The following is a 26,129-nucleotide window of genomic DNA, read 5'->3' as shown; positions in this document are numbered from 1 at the left end:
CGAGTCCTCCTCGTGGCAGTCAGCCTCGCTGACCTCTCATCTACGAAGACGGACGATACAAAAGCACTGTGATATAATTACCTTCACTGCAGGAAGAGCTCACAATGGGACCGTGCGAACTTCTCCTCACTGGTTTGATAAATAATGACAGCGCGTGCAGGGCACGCAATGTCTTCAACATGTGCGAACAGGAAGACGCAGCTCTTAACCATTTTCGAGAAAATCGAAGTTGAAATTTTTGGGCGTCCTTGTATACTTCACATAGTCTCTAGCATTCGAGAAATCCAAAGATAAAAGAGTAAGTGCTTAGTTTTACTATCGCGCGGCCTCTTCATTGAATCACCCTTACAGAACTTTTCATTCACTGTAATTCCAACAACAGATATGCATGGTACTTGACGAAATTGTGTAATGACAGAGAACCTTTTATGAACGTATCCCATGCTACTTTTTCTGTACACGCATTGAAAGACATCCACAGGAGAAAATTCGGCTTTCATTACATGTGCCGCATATCATGATACTGATACGATTGAAAGCTCTTGTGTATCCTGTTTTCTTGGTATCGCCTAATGATACCACCCTACCGGCGTATCACGGTTGGTAAGGAAACTGCAAGTTTTTGCCCAACACCGATAGAGATCATAAGGGATCCAACGGACCCAATGGAGCACGGCTGCCGAGCCACACCTCCGACGGTTCGTTACCCACGAGTGCCCTCTGCCGCCACGGTACAGGGTGGCCAGTGCGGCGACTCAGCTCCACTCATGCTCGGAGCCACTTTCCAACGTGATGCTGCGCAGACGCCAACTGGTCGCGGCTCCGTTTTCGTCGTGCGTGCCTCAGTACGGACAGACTCTTCCTTGTGGATATTGTGATAGCTGGACTGTTTCTCGCTGCACTATTGTAATGACTCTTCGCACGTTTGGAGAAAAACAACTTAAGTAAATCTTCTGTTTTCCGTCTTTCTTTTTCGGGTCGTCATTCTTCTTACTGGTTTGATGCGCCCCACCTAATTTTCAATACTCGTTTGTAGCACCAAATCTCAGATGCTTCGATTTTCTTCTGTTCCAGTTTTCCACAGTCCACGTTTCACTACCGTACAAAGCTGTGCTCCAGATGCACATTCTCAGAAATTTCTTCCTCAAATTAAGGCCGATATTTGATACTAGTAGACTTCTCTTGGCCAGGAATACCCTTTCCTTGCTTCGTACGTCATCGGTTATTTTGCTGCCTAGGTAGCAGAATTCCTTAACTTCATCTACTTCATGACCATCAATTCTGATGTTAAGTTTCTTGCTGTTCTCATTTCTGTACTTCTCGTTACTTTCGTTTTCCTTCGATTTAATTTCAGTGCATATTCTCTACTCATTAGATTGTTCATTCCATTCAGCAGATTACGTAATTCTTCTTCACTTTCATTCAGGATAGTAACGTCATCAGCTAATCATATCGCTGATAATCGTTCAACTTGAATTTTAATTCCACTACTGAACCTTTCTTTTATTTTCATCATTGCTTCTTCGATGTACAGATTGAACAGTAGGCGCGAAAGACTACCTTCCTGTCTTACACCCTTTCTAATCCGAGCACTTCGTTCTTGGTCGTCCACTGTTATTATTCCCTCTTGACTCTTGTACATATTGTATATTACCCGTCTTTCCCCAATAGCTCGACCCTATTTTTCTCAGAATTTCGAAAATTTTGCACCATTTTACATTGTCGAATGCCTTTTCCAGGCCAACACATTCTATGAACGTGTCTTGCTTTTTCTTTAGTCTTGCTTCAATTATCAACCGCAACGTCAGAATTGCCTCTCTGGTGCCTTTAACTTTTCTAAAGCCAAACTGATAGTCATCTAGCACATCCTCAATTTTCTTTTCCATTCTTCTGTATATTATTCTTGTCAGTAGCTTGGATGCATGAGCTCTTAAGCTTATTGTGCGATATTTCTCGCACTTGTCACCTCTTGAAGTCTTCGGAATTACTCATACATTCTACACAGAATAGTGAATAGTCGTTTTGTTACCACTTCTCCTAACGATTTTAGAAAATCTGATGGAATGTTATTTATCCCTTCTGCCTTATTTGACCTTAAGTCCTTTGAAGCTCGTTTAAATTCTGATTGCAATGGTGAATCCCCTGCCTCTTTTAAACCGACTTCTGTTTCTTCTTCTATCACATCAGACAAATGTTCCCTCTCGTAGAGGCTGTCAGTGTAGTCTCTCCGCCGGCCGGTGTGGCGAGCGGTTCTAGTCGCTTCAGTCGAGAACCGTGCGACCGCTACAACCGCACGTTCGAATCCTGCCTCGGGCATGGATGTGTGTGATGTCCTTAGGTTAGTTAGGTTTAAGTAGTTCTAAGTTCTGGGGGACTGACGACCTCCGATGTTAAGTCCCATAGTGCTCAGAGCCATTTGAACCATTTTTGTAGTCTCTCCACCTATCTACTCTCTTCTCTGCTTTTAACTGTGGAATTCGCGTTGCACTCTTAATGCTACCACCCTTGCTTTTAGTGTTACCGAAGGTTCTTTTGACTTTCCTGTATGCTGAGTCTGTCCTTCCGAAAATCACTTCTTTTTCGATTTCTTCACATTTTGCATGGAGCCATTTCGTCTTGCCTTCCGTGCACTTCCTATCTATTTCATTCCTCAACGACTTGTATTTCTGTATTCCTGAGTTTCCCAGAAAATTTTTATACTTCCTCCTTTTATCGATCGACTTAAGTATATCTTCTGTTACCCATGGTTTCTTGGCAGTTACCTTCTTTCTACCTATGTTCTTCTTTCCTACTTCTGTGATGGACCTTTTTAGAGATGTCCATTCCTCTTCAACTGTACTGCCTACTGAGCTATTCCTTATCGCTGTATGTGCTGCCCTAAGAGAACTTCAAGCGTATGTCGTCTTTCCTTAGTATTTCCGTATCCCACTTCTTTGCGTATTGATTCTTTCTGACTAATCTGCTGAATTTCAGCCTACTATTCGTCACTACTACATTGTGATCTGAGTCAATATCTGCTTCTGGGTAGGCCTTACAATCCAGTATCTGATTTCAGAATCTCTGTTTGACCTTGACGTGATCTAACTGAAATCGTGACGTATCACCCGGCCTTTATCAAGTCTGTATGTATGTATGTATGTATTGATCCGGGGACCTAGAAACGACGGAGAGGCTTCCTCTCACCGCAGCCCTCAGTGGTTCACAACCCCACAACAGGCCACAGCAGTCCACCCGCCCCACCGCCGCCCCACACTGAACCCAGGGTTATTGTGCGGATCGGCCCCTAGTGGACACCACGGGGAACATCTCATACCATATGGGTGTAATCCCAAATGTTTGCGTGGTAGAATAATGATAGCATAGGCGTACGTGGAAACGGTCTTTGCGCAGCAATCGCCGACACAGTGTAACTGAGGCGGAATAAAGGGAACCAGCCCGCATTCGCCGAGGTGGATGGAATACCACCTTAAAAACCATCCACAGGCGCACCGGACTTCGAGACTAATCCGCCGGGCGGAATCGTGCTGAAGCCCGACACGCTTCCCCCCCCCCCCCCCCCCCCCCCCCGGGAAGCAGCGCTTTAGACCGCGCGGCTAGCCGGGCGGGCTTTTCCAAGTACAGCTCCTCCTCTTGTGATTCTTGAACAGAGTATTCGCTATTACTAGCTGAAATTTATTACAGAACTCAATTAGTCTTTTCCCTCTCTCATTCCTTGTCCCAAGTCCATATTCTCCTGTAGCATTTTCTTCTACTCCTTCCCCTACAACTTGCATTCCAGCTCCCATGATTATTAGATTTTTATCTCCCTTTCAATATCCTCATACACCTTCTCTGTCTCTTCATTTTGAGCTCGCGACGTCGGCTTGTATACCTGAATTATCGTTGTCGGTATTGGTTTGCTGTCGATCCTGACAAGAAAACCCTATCACTGAAATGTTGGCAGTAACATACTCTTTGCTCTACTTTCCTATTCATAACGAGTCCTACTGTTACACCATTTCCTGCTGCTGTTGATATTACCATATACTCATCTGACCAGAAAGCCTTGTCTTCTTTCCATGTCACTTCACTGACCCCTACTACATCTAGATTGAGCCTTTGCATTTCCCACTTCAGGTTTTCCAGTTTCCTTTCCACGTTCAAGCTTTTGACATTCCAGACCCCCATCTCGTAAAACGTTATCCTTTCGCTTATTATTGAAACTTCTTCTCATGGTCATCTCCCCCACGGCAGTCCCCTCCCGGAGATCCGTATGGGGAATTATTCCTGAACCTTTTGGCAATGGAGAGATCATCACGACACTTTTTCAGTTACAGGCCACATGACTTGTGGATACACGTTACGAGTCTTTAATGCAGTGGTTTCCATTGCCTTATGTATCCTCATCCCTTTCATCACTGGTAATTCTTCCAACTTTAGGGGCAGTTTCCCACCCCTAGGACAAGAGAGTGTCCTGAACCTCTATCCTCTCTTCCGCCGTTTTTGACAAGGCCGTTGGCAGAATGAGGGTGACTTCTTACGCCGGGAGTCTTCGGTCGCCAATGCTGATTATTAATCAAAATTTAAGCAGCCGGGTTTCGAACCCGGGACCACGAAAGTTTTGATTACTAACCAAAGACCACAAGCTTGCGTAGTTTGCTGTGTTACTTGTTCACTAATCATTTGAGCTGCTGTCCAACTTTCCTACAACGACAGTTACCACACCACTCAGTAACCTATCTCTCCTTACCATCGTGCACGAAGTCATACATAACATTTTTATATCCAGTCTCCTCGTGAAAATGTTTTTTTCCCTTTTTTCCACGATAAAGGTTATGAAGATCATAAACGAATCAATACTGATAATTTGCAAAATCATAATAAATCTCTTTTTAGAATTACATCGTAATGAAAATAAATAAAAATGCGCCAGCTGTGAAATTCTCTCCAGAGATCTCATGCTTATGAAACTTACGTAGATGCTTACTCGCTCGGCTGCAGACTCCTTGGTTAATAACGATCATACAACGTCTATAAGCGTACCTAAAGTTTTCAAACTCCATTCTTTCGAAAACTTTTGAGAGTTGCGTCTTCCTGTTTGCTTATGTTGAAGCGTTAGTCATGCCTTGCACACACCCTGTCAGTACGAATCAAATCGGATATGGGATGTTCGTACGGTCCCATCGTAAGCAGAGTGTCGTTGTGCCGCTCTTCTACTGTATTCAGTGAACCCATACAAAAGATTCACATTGGCCAAGTTTTCATCAGTAAGCCTATACACAATGTTCTTAATGTACACCTAATACTGCTAGAAATACAGAAACGAGCAGTGCTGAAAGCGAGACTGAGGACGAAGAGTGAAGTGGTCGTTGGTGTTGTCAACAGCAAGTACTAGTCGACCACAATATTATTGTAGCTGAGAGTGAGGGCGCTTCTATCGGTTAAACGCGAGTTTTTATCTGTGATTTTTCACGAGGACACACTGATCTTCTTGACAGTATACACACAACTTTCTTTAAACCATTCACGGTGGGACGCGCTTTCCTTAGTCACCACTGCACTTCTTCAAAATAGTGTCACTGCGTGTTTCTGGCAATACCATGGGAGGCCATGTGCAATAATATCGTGGTCAGTGGTACTTGAATGAACTGAATAAATTTGTTACCTAACAAGACAAACAACCGCATACAATCGACAAATATTTTCAGTGAAATAAAGATGCAAAAATAAGCGGTATAGGAATTCAGATGAAGTACCGGAGGCCACAGGTCACTTATACCAAAATACTCACAAAATGTCTCTCAATAACCTTCGAAATTTTGTCCTTGAGTTCTGGTTAGTAACTATCAGTCTCCGATTTATCTCTCGAACCATACGAACGTACAGAAAAATTTTGGACACTTAATACAATATTCTGTCCGATGTTACATTCTCTGTTACCTGCAATCTTAAATGACGAAACGTGAAGTCTACCCAACATATTTTTTGTGTTCATGATATTCTAATTCTTTTTGAAGGTTGTTTCTCTTATCATATTTTCATTGCATTCTCTACATCCTCTTGTTGACATTTCCTAATAGTATTATTTAATTCTACGTGTATTTGTATTGTTGCTACTATCGTCTCATTGAAAATTTTTGACAGCTCTCCCAGTCCATTTAAATTATCTTTTCTTTTGATTTCTTGGTATCTATAACAGCTTTTGTTACTTGTATCTTTAGTCTGGGACTAAGATGCTGAACGTGGTTGATAGGATTCGGTGTTCCTTAGTATTTCTTAATGTTGTTGTTGTTGCGGTCTTCAGTCCGAAGCCTGGTTTGATACATCTCTCCTTGCTGCTCTGTTCTGTGTGAGTCTCCTCATCTCTGAATAAGTAATACAACCTACATCTTTCTGAATATGCTTACTGTATTCATCTCTTGGTCTGCCTCCAGGATTTTTACCCCGACACTTCCCTCCAATACTAAACTGGTAATTCCTTGAAATCTCAAAATGTGTCTGTTGATCACTTTCTTTGGTCAAGCTGCGCCATAGATTTCTTATCTCGCCAGTTCTATTGAGTACCTCCTCATTAGTTAGGTGATCCACCCATCTACTCTTCAACATCCTTCTGCAGCAACATCATTTCCAAAGCTTCTATTCTCTTTGTATCTAAATTGCTTATCGTCGATGTTTCAGTTCCATGTATGGCTACACTCCAAATACCTTCAGCAAAAACTTCATAACACTTATGTCTATGTTCGATATTAACAAATTTCTCTTCTTCAGAAATGCATTCCTTGTCATTACCAGTCTACAGATGTACATTGGCTGTCATCAGTTATTTTGTTGCCCAAATAGCAAAACTAATCTACTACTTAAAGGTTCTCATTGCCTAATCTGTTTCTCTTAGCATTCGACTACATTTCATTATCCATGTTTTGCTTTTGTTGATGTTCATCTTATATCCTCCTTTCAAGACACTATCAATGCAGTTTAACTGCTCTTCCAAGACCTTTTCTGTCTCTAACATAATTACAACGGCATCGACAAAGTCCCTGAACATTAATTCCTCCTCCAAATTTTTCTTTGGTTTTCTTTATTGCTTGTTCAGTTTACATGTTGAATAATATCAGGGGTTAACTACAGCCCTGTCACACTGCCTTCTCAACCACTGCTTCCCTTTCATGCCCCTCGACTGTCGTACCTGCCGTCCGGTTTCTGTACAAGTTCTAAACAGACTTTCGCTGCTTATATTTTACCCCTGTAACCTTCAGAATTTCAGAGAGAGAGTATTGCTCTCGCCGGCCGGGGTGGCCGAGCGGTTCTAGGCTCTACAGTCTGGAACCGCGCGACCGCTACGGTCGCAGGTCCGAATCCTGCCTCGGGCATGAATGTGTGTGCTGTCGTTAGGTTAGTTAGGTTTAAGTAGTTGTAAGTTCTAGTGGACTGATGACCTCAGAAGTTAAGTCCCATAGTGCTCAGAGCCATTTTTAGTATTGCAGTCAACATTGTCAAAAGCTTTCTCTAACTCTACAAATGCTATAATTGCAGTTTTGTTTTTCCTTAACCTATTTTCTAAGATAAGTCGTAATGTCACTATTGCCCATCTGTTCCTACATTTCTCCAGAATTCAAACTGATCTTCCCAGATGTTGGCTTCTACGAGTTTTTCCATTTTTCCGTAAAGAATTCGTGTCAGTATTTTGCAACCATGACTTATTAAAGTGATAGTTCGGTAATTTTCACAGCTGTCAGCATCTGCTTTCTTCTAGAAGTCTGAGAGTATTTTGCCTGTCTCATACATCTTGCTCACCAGATGGAATAATTTTGTCATGGCTGCTTATCCCGAGGCTTTCCGCAGTCTTGACACAATGTCATTTACCCCCGAGGCCTTGTTTCGACTTAAATCTTACCGAGCATTGTCGAATCTTTCTCGCAATATCTTATCTCCCATCTCATCTTCATCTGTGTCCACTTATCTTTCTATAATATTGCTTTCAAGTTCATCTCCCTTGTATAGACACTCTATATAGTCCTCCGGTTTTTCAGCTTTCCCTTCTGCGCTTAGGACTGGTTTGCCATCTGAGTTCTTGATATTCGTACAGCTGTTTCTGTTATCTCCAAAGGTGTTTTTAATTTTCCTGTAAGCGGTATCTACCTTCTACATTTCCCTTAGTGACATATACTTCTAAATCCTTATATTTGTCCTCCAGCCATTCCTCCTTAGCAATTTTGCGCTTACTGTCAATCTCACTTTGTAAACGTTTATATTAGCTTTGGCTTGCTCATTCGCAGCATTTTAAAATTTGATCCTTTCACCAATTAAATTCAGTATCTCTCGTGTTATCCAAGGGTTTCTTAATATATTCTCGTAGTCTCCTTTTCTGGATTGCTGCCTACTAAATCTGCAGCCTGACTAGAAAGAACGTGTGCTGTTGTGCGTAGCTTTGAGTACTGACTGGTGCGGCCGTCGGGCAGCAGCGTGTCGAGCGCGTTGAGCGGGTAGGCGGAGCAGGTGATGTTGGAGTAGCGCCAGAACTCCCTGGCGCTCAGCTCGAGCATCTCGCGGAAGACCTCGGCGCGGCCCAGCTTGCAGGCGAGCGTCAGCGGTGTGAGGCCGGCGCGGTTGGCGATGCCGTTGCACGCCGGCAGCTTGGGGTGCCGCAGCGCGTAGCCGAACATGTCCTGCAACACAGCGGCACGCCACGCACTCACTCACTGGACAAGCCGCCATTACCTTTCCCTACATAATACGTTGTAAGGTGCATTTCTTTAACATACCCAGAAATGTTTAACTCGTGACAATTAAAACCTCTCTAGTTACCATTAAGCTGTATACTGTACTACTGTCAATACAGATTCATACGTGCACGGGATAAGGTATATGTGCTATACAGGGTGAGCCACCTAACGTTACCGCTGGATATATTTCGTAAGCCACATCAAATACTGACGAACCGATTCCACAGACCGAACGTGAGGAGAGGGGCTAGTGTAATTGTTTAATACAAACCATACAAAAATGCACGGAAGTATGTTTTTTAACACAAACCTACATTGTTTAAAAATGGAACCACGTTAGTTTTGCTAGCACATCTGAACATATAAACAAATACGTAATCAGTGCCGTTTGTTGCATTGTAAAATGTTAATTACATCCGGAGATATTGTAACCTAAAGTTGACGCTTGAAACCTCCGACGTTCAGTTGCGTGTTGTAACAAACACGGGCCACGGTCGGCGAGCAGCATCAGCAGGGACATGTTTACGATGACGACCGTGTTTACGAGTGTGGCTGTAGTGCACTGTTGTGGTTTGGTCTAGCTGTCGCAGTGTCCGCATGTAGCGCTTGCTGCTATTGTTATTCTGCATTCGTCTCCGCACGCAGACCAACTGTAGTACACAGTGTTACCAGACGTCTGTGATAGTGTAGTGTTGTAGGTACTGTGACCATGGTGTATTCGAACTCTGAAAAGGCGGAGATGATACTCATCTATGGCGAGTGTCGACGAAATGCAGCTGAAGCCTGCAGGGTGTATGCAGAACGGTACCCGGACAGAGAGCATCCAACGTGCCGCACATTGCAAAACATCTACCGCCAACTGTATGCAACAGGTATGGTCGTAGCACGCAAACGGGTCCGTAACAGGCCCGTCACAGGAGAAGCGGGTGCAATTGGTGTGTTAGCTGCTGTTGCCATGAACCCACACATGAGTACACGGGACATTGCGAGAGCCGGTGGACTGAGTCAAAGTAGTGTCATGCGCATACTGCATCGTCACCGCTTTCATCCGTTTCATGTGTCGCTACATCAGCAATTACATGGTGATGACTTTAATCATCGAGTGCAATTCTGTCAATAGGCATTAACAGAGAGTGCGTTGCAGTTCTACCAGTTTACCGATGAAGCGGGTTTCACAAACCACGGGGCAGTGAATCTACGGAACATGCATTACTGGTCCGTGGACAATCCTCGCTGGCTCAGACAGGTAGAGCGACAGCGACCGTGGACTGTAAATGTATGGTGCGGAATCATTGGCGACCACCTCATTGGTCCTCACTTCATCGCAGGGGCCAAAACAGCTGCAACATACATCGCGTTTCTACAGAATGATCGGCCAACGTTGCTCGAAAATGTCCCACTGGAAACGCGTCGACGTATGTGGTATCAGCATGATGGTGCACCTGCACATTCCGCAATTAACACTAGGCTGGCCCTTGACAGGATGTTCGACGGGCGTTTCATAGGACGTGGAGGACGCATTAATTGGCCAGCCCGTTCTCCTGATCTTACACCTCTGGACTTCTTTCTGTGGGGTACGTTAAAGGAGAATGTGTACCGTGATGTGCCTACAACCCCAGAGGATATGAAACAACGTATTGTGGCAGCCTGCGGCGACATTACACCAGATGTACTGCGGCGTGTACGACATTCATTACGCCAGAGATTGCAATTGTGTGCAGCAAATGATGGCCACCACATTGAACATCTATTGGCCTGACATGTCGGGACACACTCTGTTCCACTCCGTAATTGAAAACGGAAACCACGTGTGTACGTGTACCTCATCCCTCATGGTAATGTACATGTGCGTCAGTGAAAAATACCAATAAAAAGGTGTTAGCATGTGGACGCAATGTGCTGTTCCAGTCTCTTCTGTACCTAAGGTCTATCACCGTTCCCTTTGGATCCCTACGTAATTCGGTGCTCTCCAATACACACGATCGAACAGCGGAGGAGTGGTACTCAAGCGTCAACTTTAGGTTACAATATCTCCGGATGTAATTAACATTTTACAATGCAACAAACGGCACTGATTACGTATTTGTTTATATGTTCAGATGTGCTAGCAAAACTAACAGGGTTCCATTTACAAAAAACGTAGGTTTGTGTTAAAAAACATACTTCCGTGCATTTTTTATGGTTTGTATTAACCAATTACACTAGCCCCTCTCCTCACGTTCGGTCTGTGGAATCGATTCGTCAGTATTTGATGTGGTTTACGAAATATATCCAGCGGTAATGTTAGGTGACTCACCCTGTATACTTCGCTTGGCAATATGTTGTGTAACTTCGTACACGTACACACCAGAAGCGGACAAGTGCAATGAAATGAACACGCTTAGCTGCTTACAGGCGTTGACATACGTCTACAGGAACAATGAAAATGCGTGCCCCGACAGGGACTCGAACCCGGGATCTCCTGCTTACATGGCAGACGCTCTATCCATCAGCGCCACCGAGGACAGAGAAGATAGCGCGACTGCAGGGATTTATCCCTGGCACGCCTCCCGCGAAACCCACATTCTCAACGTATTGTCCCGCACTACAACCGTAGTGCCGCCCATTATACTCATTATCGCGGCGCGTTGCCGATTCCCGTAAGAGTTCGGGCACTGCTTGCGCGTTCGCACAGAAGAAGAAGATGGTCAAGTGGCCGGTGAGCCTTAACTATATATATATACTAAGATGGTATTTGTTCTTTCGGACATGTCCGAAAGAACAGATACCATTTTAGTATATATATAGCGGACGAGTAATTGAATAGAGCTACATTTCTCTGTGACAGGTAGAACGACCACTAGAGCGCATTAGCGTTGTTGGTGTTTTGTTACCAGGCCTGTTAGGATATATTAGAGACGTGAACAGCGTCAGTTGTTGACTGATCACCGTGAAGGACACGGGGACGTCGCGTACTCGCGTAAACAGCGTTTATCAGCACGTGACAGAGTCTGAAAGGGGTGTCATTGTGGGTATCCGTATGTTCGGTCTGTCGAATCATGCAGTTTCCTGATTTGTGGAGCATTCAGATTTGAATGGTGAACTGAAGACTATTATAAGGTATAAGGCAATCGTTCAAAAAGGGCAATCTTCGAAAAAATACGATATGCATACGAAACAGAAGATAAACACTCCGACTACAAAGAAATGCGGATCAAACTTCAAAGATGCCCCATAACCCAAAAAGAATCAAAGTCACTGTGGAGGGGACAGCATTGAATCAGAAATCAAAAGGAACAACACCAGAAACTGTTACAGGTTCTTCATGCACCATGTAAATGATTATCAACCACCAAGGCGACCAACATAGAGAACTACTGCATTCTAACCAATTACTGTGGGAAACCCCTTCACTGTGATGAACAAAGGGATAAGTGATCGAGAACAGCTACCACATAGCAAATGAACGAGCCAACTCCTCCTACTCCTGATGAACTTCGTAGTCCAGTCAACGAAGGAAAACTGGGGGAAAATCGTGTAATCCCAAATTTTGGACAGTGCTAGGAGCGAGTATTATGAACTACGGGGATGAGGCAGTATGCTAGCATTTTTTATATCAAATTGATATGCAAATTAATCAATTAATTAGACCCACCCCTAGCCCTACCCCCAGGTGACGTCATGAGTTTTCCCTAGCCGGCATGTGATTCACCACCCCCCCTCCCCCAGCTGCCTTATTGGTGGGAAATTCGAATTTTGGTGGGAATTTCGAATTTTGGCATATAATTTAAAAAATGGTGGGAATTTCAAAAATGGCGAGAATTTCTTTGTCCCAAGGCTTTGCTGATCTCCCTCTCCACCCCTCACCCGGGGAACTGGATTCTCGGATTCGAACCACGCTCCCTCTGGGCAAAAAGCCCAAGTGCATCCACCAACATACGCAAATTGTCCAACGCAGGAGAGGACGGTTTGGCTAGACTACTTTATTTATTTTGAGTGGAAACTGAAGTAAAGGTCGCTCCTAACTACTCAATTAATCATAAAGATCGGTCCTAATTGCACAACTATATGCATGGCGCTTCAGAAGTTGCTTGTAAATCCGCAATACAGCTCAAATATTGACGATGCCAAATAACTTGTGCGAAAAGAAATTCACAATACCACTCAAAACTAGTGGCACACGTACGCAAAATAAACTCTAATAGAATGATCCCTTCACCTACAAGCTGGTGGGAAGTTCTATCTTTATTTTTGGTAGGAGATGTGTTCAATTGACGAGATGCTGGTGTTGTACAGAGAGGCGTTTGATAAGTGTATTACTGTAAGCATACAGCTGAGGACTGTGTCTACAGCATCCTACATACAGAATGGAAGGAGGTGATGATGGACAAGAGTAGCTGGAATAATTTTCAGCAAATACTGGTGGTGCAGCAGGATGGACTGAAGATGCATTTCACAACTCATAGAGACTATTGCCTGTGCTGGAGCTGTTTGTGTTTCTGCCATGCCGGGTCTACCCACAGTGCATGAGACGACTTGGCACGCCCCCCGCCATCCCCTTTTACCGACCAGGTGTCTGTGCCACACAGTTTGATATCACAGTTCGCTACAGACCCCTCCTGCTGCATTGCTCCATAATTACCCTGCAACCTGGTGCTCGAAATTCAGGTAGTCCAATACAGGCTACCACAACTAATGGAAAACGCTTCACTGCTCTAATTCCACATCGAAATGGTCATGAAAAAACCAGCGCTCGTTATCAGTGGGTTATGATGCGACACACGTACTCGGCACTGAGAACCTCATCATAATAACATATCTACCACAAAAACCGACCCCAAAAGATTACACCAGGAGAGAGGTGCGGCAGTTACAGGATGTGTTCTCTTTGATGTGCGGTCACGAACTAACCAACCTAGAGCCAGTCTTACCTCCGCCCCCCCCCCCCTACCACCCCTCATCCCTCCTTCTCACCATAGGCAGGCGTACAGGCCAGTTCTATGCCGTCACTGATGGTCCACAAAGAGATAAGGTGAATGTGATACACTGTCTGCGGCAATCAGTCTGCGGAAATCAGATAGACCAAAGATTTAATAACAGGTTGCTTCCTGCAGTCTGTTTAACATATTTCTTGGAAAGACTGCCTGCCACCCATCTACCCAGATGAAAAAAAGAAACGAAATTCTGGAGAATTCTCCAAAATGGTTTTTCAAATGTCAGCTGGTTGGGAAACAGACAGCTACCACCGCCATCCACCAACTGCCGCCAACTGCCGTAGCTGAGTGCACAGACACTGGCCCTCTGCAACACAACCCACTCCAGCGGGCAGTGCCCCTCAGCAGAGTATGAAATGGTCCAGACAGTCAGTGGACCACAGTGAGATAAATGATGGCTACCTTGACCACGAGTTGTTTGTCTAAAAGTGCAGCTGCTCCACAACCAACTGCTTCCACTGGTGCCCACGGTACTGCGAGGGAAGACATTCTGCCTACTATTGTCCATTATCAACTCCTTCCATTCCTTATGTAGGATGCTGTAGGTACAGTCCTCAGCTGTATCCTTACAGTAATACACTTATTAAAATCCGCTCTGTATTTAATGTCAATGTACCCCTTATAAGGAAGCATCTATTTAAAAAGCACTATTGCGAGGGCAATAAAGAAACAGCCTTCTTTCCACGAAAATAGGTGCAATCCATTTTCTTTCATTTTTATGAGCAAAACTGTTATAGTCTGAGAGCATTCCTCGCGTTCAGATTAAAAAGTGCTGCGCACAAGAGCATTACTTTCTTTTCAGACGATTGAATTATAATTATAGAACGGCGTCTATACAGTCATTCTATTATGTTCGACTGCAGGATATCGTTCACATCTCTCTCCCTACCTACCATTATTTTGTGACATCCAACAAAGAGAAAAAGAAAGAGCTACAGCGCTGCCACCGATCATAGATCACCAAATTGCAGAGGTTGGAGCTCAATAGCGGTACACCTGACAGATGTATTCACTTACCTTACGTCTCTTATGTATATCAAAACTGTATAAAATGGCAAAAAATTCCCCTATTTTTCTGTGAAAACTATCGATCACTGCAGAATGTCCTCATTATTTCGAAAATTTCATTGGGGTAAAGAAAAAGAGGAAATTTAAACTCCAAACAAAAAAATCTATGATAAGCGATTTCTTTCAATTTGATGGTCAAAATTACAAGGTTTGAGAGCATCCCTGGTGTTCAGATCGGTGTCTGTAAATAAATTGTCATGCAAGTGTGCAATACAAACATTTCAGACACGTGAGGTAATATTACAGGATACAGTGCTTCACGCCACCTGCTCTCATGTTGAAAAAAAAAGAAACACAATCATTTTATGTTTGGCAACAGCAAGCTATAATTCAAGAGTATGTTGCTGTTTTTTACACTATGGCAATTTATGTATTACCAGTGCAATGGTATATCGCACTGGCGTTTACAAAATCTAGAAAGACAAATCGTGTAATAGAACCTCCTAATACCACCTGGTAGAGAACCCTATAAGATTCCACTGATACATCGAAAACAAATACTGTCTGCATGGTGACATCTGACATTTTTGATCCCTCTACTGACTTGTGTGTAAAGTTTGTCACCCAGCAGACTATGATTCATAACAGCAGCAGATTCTTGCTTTGTAGTTTCATAAGCAATTTGGGCATCACAGAACAGCCTGTTTCACGCAATCTACCCACATGTCAGAAAAAACAATCATTTCTATGTTCAACAATGAGCTATATTTCAAGTGGTACTTAATACTTTATGATTAGAGGTTATGAGGTATGAAATAACACAGGAATTGTTGCAATACATATTTTTAAACTCACAATAATAATAAAAACAGTAATGATTCCACCAGAATAGACACAGTCGATTTATATTAGTTTTATAAGCAAAATCAGTGTTGATTGAGAGAATTCCGTGTGTTCAAATTACAAATTGTCATGCATGAGGGCATTACATTCATGGCAGACATATGAAATACCGATACTGATCAGTATATATACAGTCATTAATTAAATTTGAGAGCACTCCTCATAGCTATTTTGTAACATGAAGAGTAGGTAAAAATAAAATAAAAACTACGAACTATCTGCATCCAAGCTTTAACCAGTTACAACACTCCTGGAATAGACCCTCCTATAACGTTCCATCGCATCTTTCTCTTTCAATAGCTCAGGAGCCGGTTGTCAGTGATCGAAGTCGCCTGCAGAGACCTGTGTGAAGTTTTGTCGTCTGTACTGGAGGAAGGCCATACCCCACAGACTATTAACCGCAAGAGAGGGTCATAATCAGTTTGAAACATTGTATACTGCTGTAGAATGTCCAGGCAATGTATTACTACAGCTTTGTACACTTCCATGCATTTATTTTCTACCACGACTACAACGTCTGTGTCAGATGCTAAACCAACTTTAACATGTTTTGATCCATTGGCTCTCAAAGAAAGCTGAATATCACATTGTGAAAACTGTGATGTTCCCACAACACACCAGGTGCTAGAAACAAAACACAGAGACTTTGTTTTTTATTGAAAATGTGGAAGACTTCGCAACATATGGAGACTGGAAGTGTTTGCAGCATTGTGGAGCATTTCCAAACAGATGTCTAAAGGTGATGACCTATGCATTTAATCTCTTCTTCAACAGTGACGGTGTTCCATTTCAAAGACCATTTTTTCCTTATGTTGCAGCCATGTACACGATCACTGGTCCAGAGTTGACGATCTCTGGAAGGTGCTGTTCACAGCACACTTGGGGTATTAGAAATAAAAAGAGGTACTGTTATCTTAGTGGAAAAAAAGATGTGACAGGCATCGCAGTATTTTGAAATAGGACGAGACTGCAGCATTGTGGAACATCTCCTAACAGCTGTCTGAAGGTGATGACCTCTTCATTTAATCCCATGCTCGACAGTGGCAAGTAGCAGGTGCCCAATGTTCTGCCAAGACTCTCACAAACTAGTGTTGTAAAACATAACGGTCTGGCACTACGTGATATGGACACTGAACACAACATGCTCTGTATTCACATTCCAGTGCCGTAAATGCTATTCCACAGAAATTAGCTCCCAACTCAAGTACCAGAACACTCTTAAACTATGTATCTGCATTTCAGATTGGATGAATTTGACGGCTAAGGAGTGCTCCTCAAACGACAGTCAATTACATGGGTAATGATCGATGTGTTTGTGTGGATTGATGGATATCTAAAATGCACTGGAAAACGCTAAAGTGCTGTTTATTAACTTCGACTGGAATGAGCACATACATTTACTGTACTGGTCCGACTCTACTCATTGCAGCAAGATGGCGCTGCACTCCTAGTGAAACAGGATGAGCAAATTTATTCAGACTAAGAATGGTGTCACCTCCTCAGCTGAAGAGGCACTCAATGTCTTCAAACTGAATGATGGACGAGTCTTTTCAGATGAGTTCCAACAGTTGCGGTACTTTCAGCTACCTAGTTTCGGGCCGCGCGGGATTAGCCGAGCGGTCTTAGGCGCTCCAGTTATGGACTGTGCGGCAGGTCCCGGCAGAGGTTCGAGTCCTCCCTCGGGCATGGGTGCGTGTGCTTATCCTTAGGATAATTTAGGTTAAGTAGTGTGTAAGCTTAGGTACTCACAACCTTAGCAGTTAAGTCCCATAAGATTTCACACACATTTTTTTTAACCTAGTTTCAGATACTTTTGAGAGAGCAAATAATCGGTTAAATTCTCTCTCTGATTACAATGCAGATCAGTTGGTGAAGTGAACTTGCTGTCACTGTAAAAACTCTATTATAACCTTTTTACAGAGAGGAAGATATTGCTGTCGTCATAGCGAGCAACCAATAAATGGAGGGAGTAGCGGATGTTTTCCTTGTCTTTGTTAGTGACCACTGCAGGTGCCCTCTTTGCAACGCCCATCACTCTGTGGACGGGCAGCAAAACGACGACCATTTGTTCTGGTCAGCTGTGGAGAATCGCAGGCGGATCTCTCTATCATGACCTGACACCAGACAAACAATGTTTTCCTCGAGCAGTACGGTAGACTTAGTGGGCTAGTGCAGCTGTGAGCTGCACAGAGATGCAGCGACCACTCTAACAGTTGGAGACTACAAATTAAATGCTTTCAGTCAGTCAACTGCTTCTGAAATAGATCGCGGTACTTCTCTTGTGTATGTGCGTGTGTGGGAGCGCCCTTAACAATGGATTATGTACGTAACTTCAACACTAAAGGAAATTCACAGCAGAAACACTGCACTGAGATTTCTACATGCAGAATTACATAAGTAAGCAGACTACATCGCTGGCGAATTACGCAATTTCCGCTCTTGATCAACACTATTCTCACTGCTTCTGTAAATTACCAGCGTTCTGATCGAGCAAATTAATTGGTTATGGAGCGCTTGTCAATTACAATTTAGTCCATCAAACTGAAAGAAATCGCTTAACATTGATGTCTTTTTTATCTTCAGAGTTTAAATTCTCACTTTTTCTTTACTCCAATAAAAGTTTCTAAAAGGACATTCTGCAGTGATCGTTAGTTTTCGCAGCAAAGTAGTGGAAGTTTGTTTCGATTTTACGCAGGGTCGATATTTATAAGAGATGTGAGGTAAGTGAATATATCTGGCAGTGCTAGTTGTGTTTTTAAGATTATTTTCTCAATCCCCATTACATGTGTTGCATTATGACTCATTGGTAAAGAGTGTTGGTTTTTTCACGACAATTTCGATGTGCAACTGGAACAGTAAAGTACTTTTCATCAGTTGTGATAGTGTGTATTGGCGTTCCTGAATTTCGAGCACCAGGTTGCAGGGTGATTGTCGAGCTATGTAGCAAGAGGCATCTGTGGCGAACATCGACATGAAACAGTGGGACACACATGTGGTCAGTAAAAGGTGGTGGCAGTGGGCACACAAAGTCGTCTCCTGCAGTTTGGTCTGACTGGCCATTTCAGAAACACAAACAGCTCCAGCACAGGCAATAGTCTCTATGACTTGTGGACTGCATCTTCAGTCCATCCTGCTGCATCGCCAGTATTTTTTGAAAAGTATTCCCCCTACACTCATCCATTATCACATCCTTCCATTCCTTATGTACGATGCTATAGATACAGTCCCCAGCTTTAAACTTCTCTCTGTACAAAACCAACATCTAGTCAACTGAGCACATTTCCCACCAAAAATAAAGATAGTACCTTCTTTCCATCATGTAGGTGAAGGTATCATCCTATGTAGAGTTTATTTTGAGTATATCTGCCACTAGTTTCAAGTGGTACTGTGAAATTTTCTCCCAACAGGATAACACCAGTTTTATGACATTGTCAATTTTTGAGCCGTATTGTGAGTTTAGGCGCTACTTGTGTGTAGCTGTCCAGATGGTTGTGTAATTAGGACCAGTCTTTATGATTAATTATGTAATTATAAGCAATCTATACTTCAGTTTCTCAACCAAAATAAATAAAGTACACTAGCCTAACCTTCCTCTCCTGCATCTGGACGGTTTCCCTGTTTTGGGGGTGCACTTGGGCTTTCTGTGCAGAATGACAGTGCTTTGAATCCCGAAAAAAGCACAACCATTTTTGATTTCCCGCCAGCTCCTAGCTGGGGGGTTGGATTGAACGTCAGCATAGCATACACATGTAGTTCCAGCCATTTTTGAAATTTCCAACATTTTTTTACATTTGCTCCCAAAATTCGAAATTTCCACCAAAATTCGAAATTTTGTCAATAGGGCAGTGTGGGAGGGGGAGGGGAGGACATGAGGAGGGAGGGGACCTACGTGCCGAATGGGGAAAACCCATAAAACCCATGATGTCATCTTGAGGTAGGGATGGAGGTAATTAAATGATCAATTTAATTAATTTGCAAATCAATTTGATATTAAAAATGAACCTGTACTACCATCATCCCACTACTGCCACATATTAAAAATCTTCACTGATGGGGAATGAACGTGGGATTAGGGACGTATAAAAATATTTTCTTACGTTTTTCTTGAGTAACTCGAAAACTGCTGTTTTTAACGTAAAATATTTCCCTGTACAAAATTAAACTACGTTAAATTCCCACCGAAAGAGATCATATTAATTTTTTCCTAGCACTAATAATTTCCTCGTTGCAGGCGATGAAAAAATCACATATTATTAAAACAGTGTTATAATAATTATTTTTATTGTTAAATGAAGTGGGTTAAGAACAACTACACTCCTGGAAATGGAAAAAAGAACACATTGACACCGGTGTGTCAGACCCACCATACTTGCTCCGGACACTGCGAGAGAGCTGTACAAGCAATGATCACACGCACGGCACAGCGGACACACCAGGAACCGCGGTGTTGGCCGTCGAATGGCGCTAGCTGCGCAGCATTTGTGCACCACCGCCGTCAGTGTCAGCCAGTTTGCCGTGGCATACGGAGCTCCATCGCAGTCTTTAACACTGGTAGCATGCCGCGACAGCGTGGACGTGAACCGTATGTGCAGTTGACGGACTTTGAGCGAGGGCGTATAGTGGGCATGCGGGAGGCCGGGTGGACGTACCGCCGAATTGCTCAACACGTGGGGCGTGAGGTCTCCACAGTACATCGATGCTGTCGCCAGTGGTCGGCGGAAGGTGCACGTGCCCGTCGACCTGGGACCGGACCGCAGCGACGCACGGATGCACGCCAAGACCGTAGGATCCTACGCAGTGCCCTAGGGGACCGCACCGCCACTTCCCAGCAAATTAGGGACACTGTTGCTCCTGGGGTATCGGCGAGGACCATTCGCAACCGTCTCCATGAAGCTGGGCTACGGTCCCGCACACCGTTAGGCCGTCTTCCGCTCACGCCCCAACATCGTGCAGCCCGCCTCCAGTGGTGTCGCGACAGGCGTGAATGGAGGGACGAATGGAGACGTGTCGTCTTCAGCGATGAGAGTCGCTTCTGCCTTGGTGCCAATGATGGTCGTATGCGTGTTTGGCGCCGTGCAGGTGAGCGCCACAATCAGGACTGCATACGACCGAGGCACACAGGGCCAACACCCGGCATCATGGTGTGGGGAGCGATCTCCTACACTGGCCGTACACCACTGGTGATCGTCGAGGGGACACTGAATAGTGCACGGTACATCCAAACCGTCATCGAACCCATCGTTCTACCATTCCTAGACCGGCAAGGGAACTTGTTGTTCCAACAGGACAATGCACGTCCGCATGTATCCCGTGCCACCCAACGTGCTCTAGAAGGTGTAAGTCAACTACCCTGGCCAGCAAGATCTCCGGATCTGTCCCCCATTGAGCATGTTTGGGACTGGATGAAGCGTCGTCTCACGCGGTCTGCACGTCCAGCACGAACGCTGGTCCAACTGAGGCGCCAGGTGGAAATGGCATGGCAAGCCGTTCCACAGGACTACATCCAGCATCTCTACGATCGTCTCCATGGGAGAATAGCAGCCTGCATTGCTGCGAAAGGTGGATATACACTGTACTAGTGCCGACATTGTGCATGCTCTGTTGCCTGTGTCTATGTGCCTGTGGTTCTGTCAGTGTGATCATGTGATGTATCTGACCCCAGGAATGTGTCAATAAAGTTTCCCCTTCCTGGGACAATGAATTCACGGTGTTCTTATTTCAATTTCCAGGAGTGTATTAAAAGTGTGTATCGCATGTAAGTGCTGTAGAGCCGTATTAGGGGAAAAATTGTGTTCTTGAGGTGTAACAGCGTGGAGTGGATGGACGCTGGGTGGCGGAGGGTGGGGGGGGGGGGGGGGGACGTGTGGGAAGATAGACTATAGAATTGTGATGAAATGGTTCAAATGGCTCTGAGCACTATGGCACTTAACATCTGAGGTCATCAGTCCACTAGAACTTAGAACTACTTAAACCTAACTAACCTAAGGACATCACACACATCCATGCCCGAGGCAGGATTCGAACCTGCGACCGTAGCAGTCACGCGTTTCCGGACTGCAGCGCCTAGAACCGCTCGGCCACACCGACCAGCGGATTGTGATTATGCAGTTCCCTCTGTCATAGGTGTTCTGCAAATTGAACAGCGACCGGGTGGTTCCCAAATTTACTGAAGATGGACGAAATGGTTCCCCACTCCATCTACCCAGCTACATCATAAGAAGCAACTGCTGTATGTTTCACAAAGTTATACCAACCCTTCTGCACTGCGCCTTATGAATCACTTGCAACGCAATGTATAGACACACCCGGTCTGGGGATGTTCGTTTTTCACTAAGTGAGTTAACATTACATGGACTGGAGGTATGAGTTACAAATAATATTAACACGAGAAACGCATATGGAAAAGTACTGCGTAACTCTGCACACTTTCGACACTACTTGAGGGGGAATTGTCTCTTAGTCATCCTGTCAGGCAGTTGTAGTATTCTTCGGGGAACGGCGACTTCCTTAACCCCGAGAAATGATCCATTTTCAGTTTACAGACAGACTGTACCTCCACAGCATTTCCTGTCCAGTTCTGCAATGCGAGCAGGCAAAATATCTTCACAGCGCTCGTGTTTATACAACGGAATTATTTTCAGTTCATCATCATGAGGTCCCATACTCCGAGAGACCCGCACCGCCATACTAGGCAAGGTCCTAGCGGAGGTGGTTTGCCATTGCCTTCCTCCGACCGTAATGGGGATGAATGATGATGACGACACAACACCCAGTCATCTTGAGGCAGGAAAAATCTCTGACCCCGCCGGGAATCGAACCCAGGACCACGAGATGCGGATATTGTAAATATTTTAAGTTATAAATACTTATCTGCAGTTGTTAACTGAGATTTTTATGTAAAATGCGTTCCTATTAACAGTGGCTGAGAAATGTATAATTTGTGAACGACCTTTGTAGTATTGATGAGGAAGTGAATGCGTTGGTAAATATGGCACCTTGGTGCTGTTTGTTAGTTACAGGGTATTGTAAAGTAGTGTAATTCCATTAGACACTTACTGGTGTATTAATGAATGACCAGAATGTTACTATACTTCTGTCATCAGTAACGGTGTTACTGGTAGGCTGCGTAAATCTCTTCCATTCAGTAATTGCTGGAACTTGTAGAGTGGGCTGCACTGAGTGGAGCCACTTACCACACATCCACAGTATATTTGCCAGTGAGGATGTGAATGTGGCTCAAGGAATCAGACGGATCATGTTCAAGTCTAAAACAGTAATCGGCTGTAATGCATTGCTTGATTTATGTTGAAATATCTGAGGTTCTGTAACACAAAGGTAATTTACTTCTGTTGCAGACGAAGAAAATTTAAGCCTCTGAAACTATTTAGATGTTGTCAGAGCGGATGCTCGAGTGATGCATCTAATACAACTCTTGCTGTGAAAAGTACTCCATTCAGTGATGGTATAGGCATTCTCATATACATATTGACAGAACGCTACACTTGGGATAGGCTCTTCGGTGTGGTAGACAGTTCCCTTCTTCTGAGATCTGCAAACTGAAGAGCATGCATGCTAGTCCCCACTCTATCCTCCCCGTTACGTCACAAGAAGCAACTGCAGGATGTTTCACAAAGTTATACCGACCCTCCGGCTGTTAAACATTTTTATATATAATAATTCACTAAACAACTGCAAATAAGTACTCACTTAATAAACTGAAAATAATTCCACTAAATAAACAAGAACTCAGCGAAGTAGTTCTGTCTGCTCACACAAGAGACCTGGACAGAAACGAAGAGGAGTTACAGTCTGGCTGCAAAGTGAAAAGTGAGCGGCACTTCTAATGAGGGAGATTGCCTTCGCGGAAGAAAGCTACAGCTGCGTTGTAGAACAGCGCGTAGAGGTTTACGTATAAATTTCTTGTGTTAATCTTATCAATAACTCGTAGCTGCATTTCGTGTTGACGCACTTTGTAGAAAAAAAACACGCCCGAGCGAGTCTGTTCATAGCGTTGCAAGTGATTCATACGGCGCACCGCGGGAGGATCGGTATAAGTTTGTGGAACATCCTGCAGTTGCTTTTTGTGACGTAACGGGGAAGACAGAGTGGGGACTGGCATGCACGCTCTTCAGTGTGCAGTACTCAGAAAAAGGAATCTGCATGAGTACAATCCTGTGAGTTATGTTCCCTCACACCCACCCCGCTGTTACACCCTACATTCCAAGTACACATCACTTAATACGGCTCTGCTACACTTAAACGTGGTACACACATTTAATATTTGTTCTTAACCCACTTCATTAAACTAAACATTAATTTTGTACCATTAAAACGCTATCTTAAAAATAATTTGCGATTTGTTCCATTAATTATAAGGCGGGAACTATTAGTTGTAGGGAAAAAATTAATATGACCTTTTCTGTAAGAAATGTAATGGAGTTTAACATTGTAATGGGAAACATTTTAGCAAGAAGCTGCTTTCTTTCAGGACGCATATATGACTAAGAAAAACATTTTAACCAGCAAACTTATAAACACAGATGTAAGAAAATTGTTTTCTAAATCATTTTTATGGAGGACATTGCTCTATGGAAGTGAAAATTGGTATCTGGGTAAAGTGGGAAGGAATCGCCTTGAAGTTGCTCAAATGTGGATATGATACAAAATGACAAGAATGAGCTGGACGGAAAGGAAAACCAACATGGAAATCTTGATGGACGTCAACGAAGACAGAAAATTATTAATGGAAATGGAAAATAGAAAAACAAAATGTATTAGACGTGTCATCAGAAACCAAACCTTCATCAAATATTCTTGAAGGGAAAGTGCCGAGAAAGGAAGAAGGAAGACGGCCTAAGATGAAGTATTTGGAACACATCTAGGAGGGGATAGGATGTGACGATCACAGGAACTAAAAAGAATAGAGTTACTGCAACGACAAGGCACTAGCCTCTAGAATATGTAGGTGTACAGCTTCGGTAAATAATGGATCCTAAGATAATAAATGGACATTAGAGACTGAGAGGAACAGAAGATAATAATATGGGACGACGACTAAAGCTCTAGGAACATTTTCCCAGGATGGATGCACCCGACTAACGAAGAAGATTTTCAAAGTACTTAACAAGAGACATAAAATTTCCGTTAAATGGTTTATGGAAGAAAGGAAGGATCTCAAGAGCACTGGAATGAAGTAGGAAGACTTCTTTAACCTCTCAAAGCACAAATCACTGATCAAGAACTAGTCGAATTTCTACGTTGAGCAAAATCAAAACAATGGCTGGGCATAGGAGAGAAATCAGGCGGCCACAGAAAGAATGCAACGCCTTTAGGCTGCAAAAAAGTCTTATAGAAGTGCCTTATTGTTACTTGACGTGGTCTCTGATGGTCGTAAACGAAAAGATAAAGCTGCATTAAATACATTGATCCATTATTTTCTCCGAGGGGAGTATCACGGATCGACATTTGGTGAAAATGCGAGGCACTCAGCTCGCATGGTACCCTAGCTCTCTACGATCTCAGGCAGTTCGGTGGTGATCAGTGTTGTCCATGAAAACGATGTTATAATATGCGAGACGCGGTGACGTTGTGGTTTACCGTATGCTTTGTCGTAGGTTTCCTCCAACATGTTACTGATGTGGATCACTACGCTGAGTGCTGTGCAGTGTTTGTTGATGAAGAGAAGGGAGAAAGGAAAGTCTGGTGCCAGCTTAATGCCTATTTGTATCGAATAACGCCAACGAGACCGCTGGTATCTCTGGTGCCCGGCTGCGGCTGCGCTCGCAACACGAGTGCGCCACTTATCATGAGAGGTTACAAGCCACTTGTGGCCTCTCTCTTCTCATTTTCCTGAATTATTTTTGAATTGTTATCACTTTATTAATACATCTCAGTGAGGGCGGATCGAGAAAGGTCATTGCAGTAAGTGAAACTGGTAACAAGGACTCTGATTTTTATTCGTGATATTTCAAATGCTGTTGGGAAATTGCTTATTCTCCTGTCCTTCTTGTGTGGGTGAACTGGGGCTGGACGAGGCCGAACCAAGCTGGCTTTTCTGCTAATAAGAGGTGGAGTGGGCAACAGCGTGTGCCCGCTCAGGGCGGCTGACCTGCTACGGTTCTTGGCCATTGTATTAGATATGAAGCGACAGTGAGTGCGACTTTCTGAAGCCAGCGTTAAACGTTTTGTTGCTGTTTATTGTCTGGGCTTTGCTTGGCCGACGACTGGTGTTAGTGTTGTTTTCAGTGGTTCTTGCAATCCGAGGTCTGAAACTACGAGATACCCGACACACCGGCGCCCATCGTCGGCGTGGTATTATGTTCGTTTGGGCTGCGGTTTTCACGGCTGCTTTCGTGCATCCCGCGTAATGCAGGGAGTTTTTGGGCAACTCAGGAAGACCGGAAGTGACGTCAGAGGGACCTACTGAAAACTGGGGGAGGGGGGGGTGGCAACGACCATGATTGGTAAAAAAATGTCAGATTTTGCGGGATGCACTGAACACAGATAATTGACACGTTTTCCCACAGCGTCCTACGTGTGGAAA

At 43.9% G+C, this 26,129-nt stretch overlaps 1 protein-coding gene across 1 annotated transcript in view; it reads right to left on the bottom strand.

The window, feature by feature from the left end:
* LOC124565314 overlaps positions 1-26,129 on the bottom strand; it is a 313,140-nt gene that overhangs the window by 157,970 nt on the left and 129,041 nt on the right. Inside the window, exon 7 of the mRNA XM_047131016.1 lies at positions 8,420-8,645. Coding sequence (XP_046986972.1) covers positions 8,420-8,645 — 226 coding nt within the window. The remainder of the gene's footprint in view (positions 1-8,419; positions 8,646-26,129) is intronic.

This window comes from Schistocerca americana, chromosome 1 (genome assembly GCF_021461395.2).
Source record: "Schistocerca americana isolate TAMUIC-IGC-003095 chromosome 1, iqSchAmer2.1, whole genome shotgun sequence".
Taxonomy (NCBI): Eukaryota; Metazoa; Arthropoda; class Insecta; order Orthoptera; family Acrididae; genus Schistocerca; species Schistocerca americana.
This window is presented reverse-complemented; position numbering and strand designations above follow the sequence as displayed.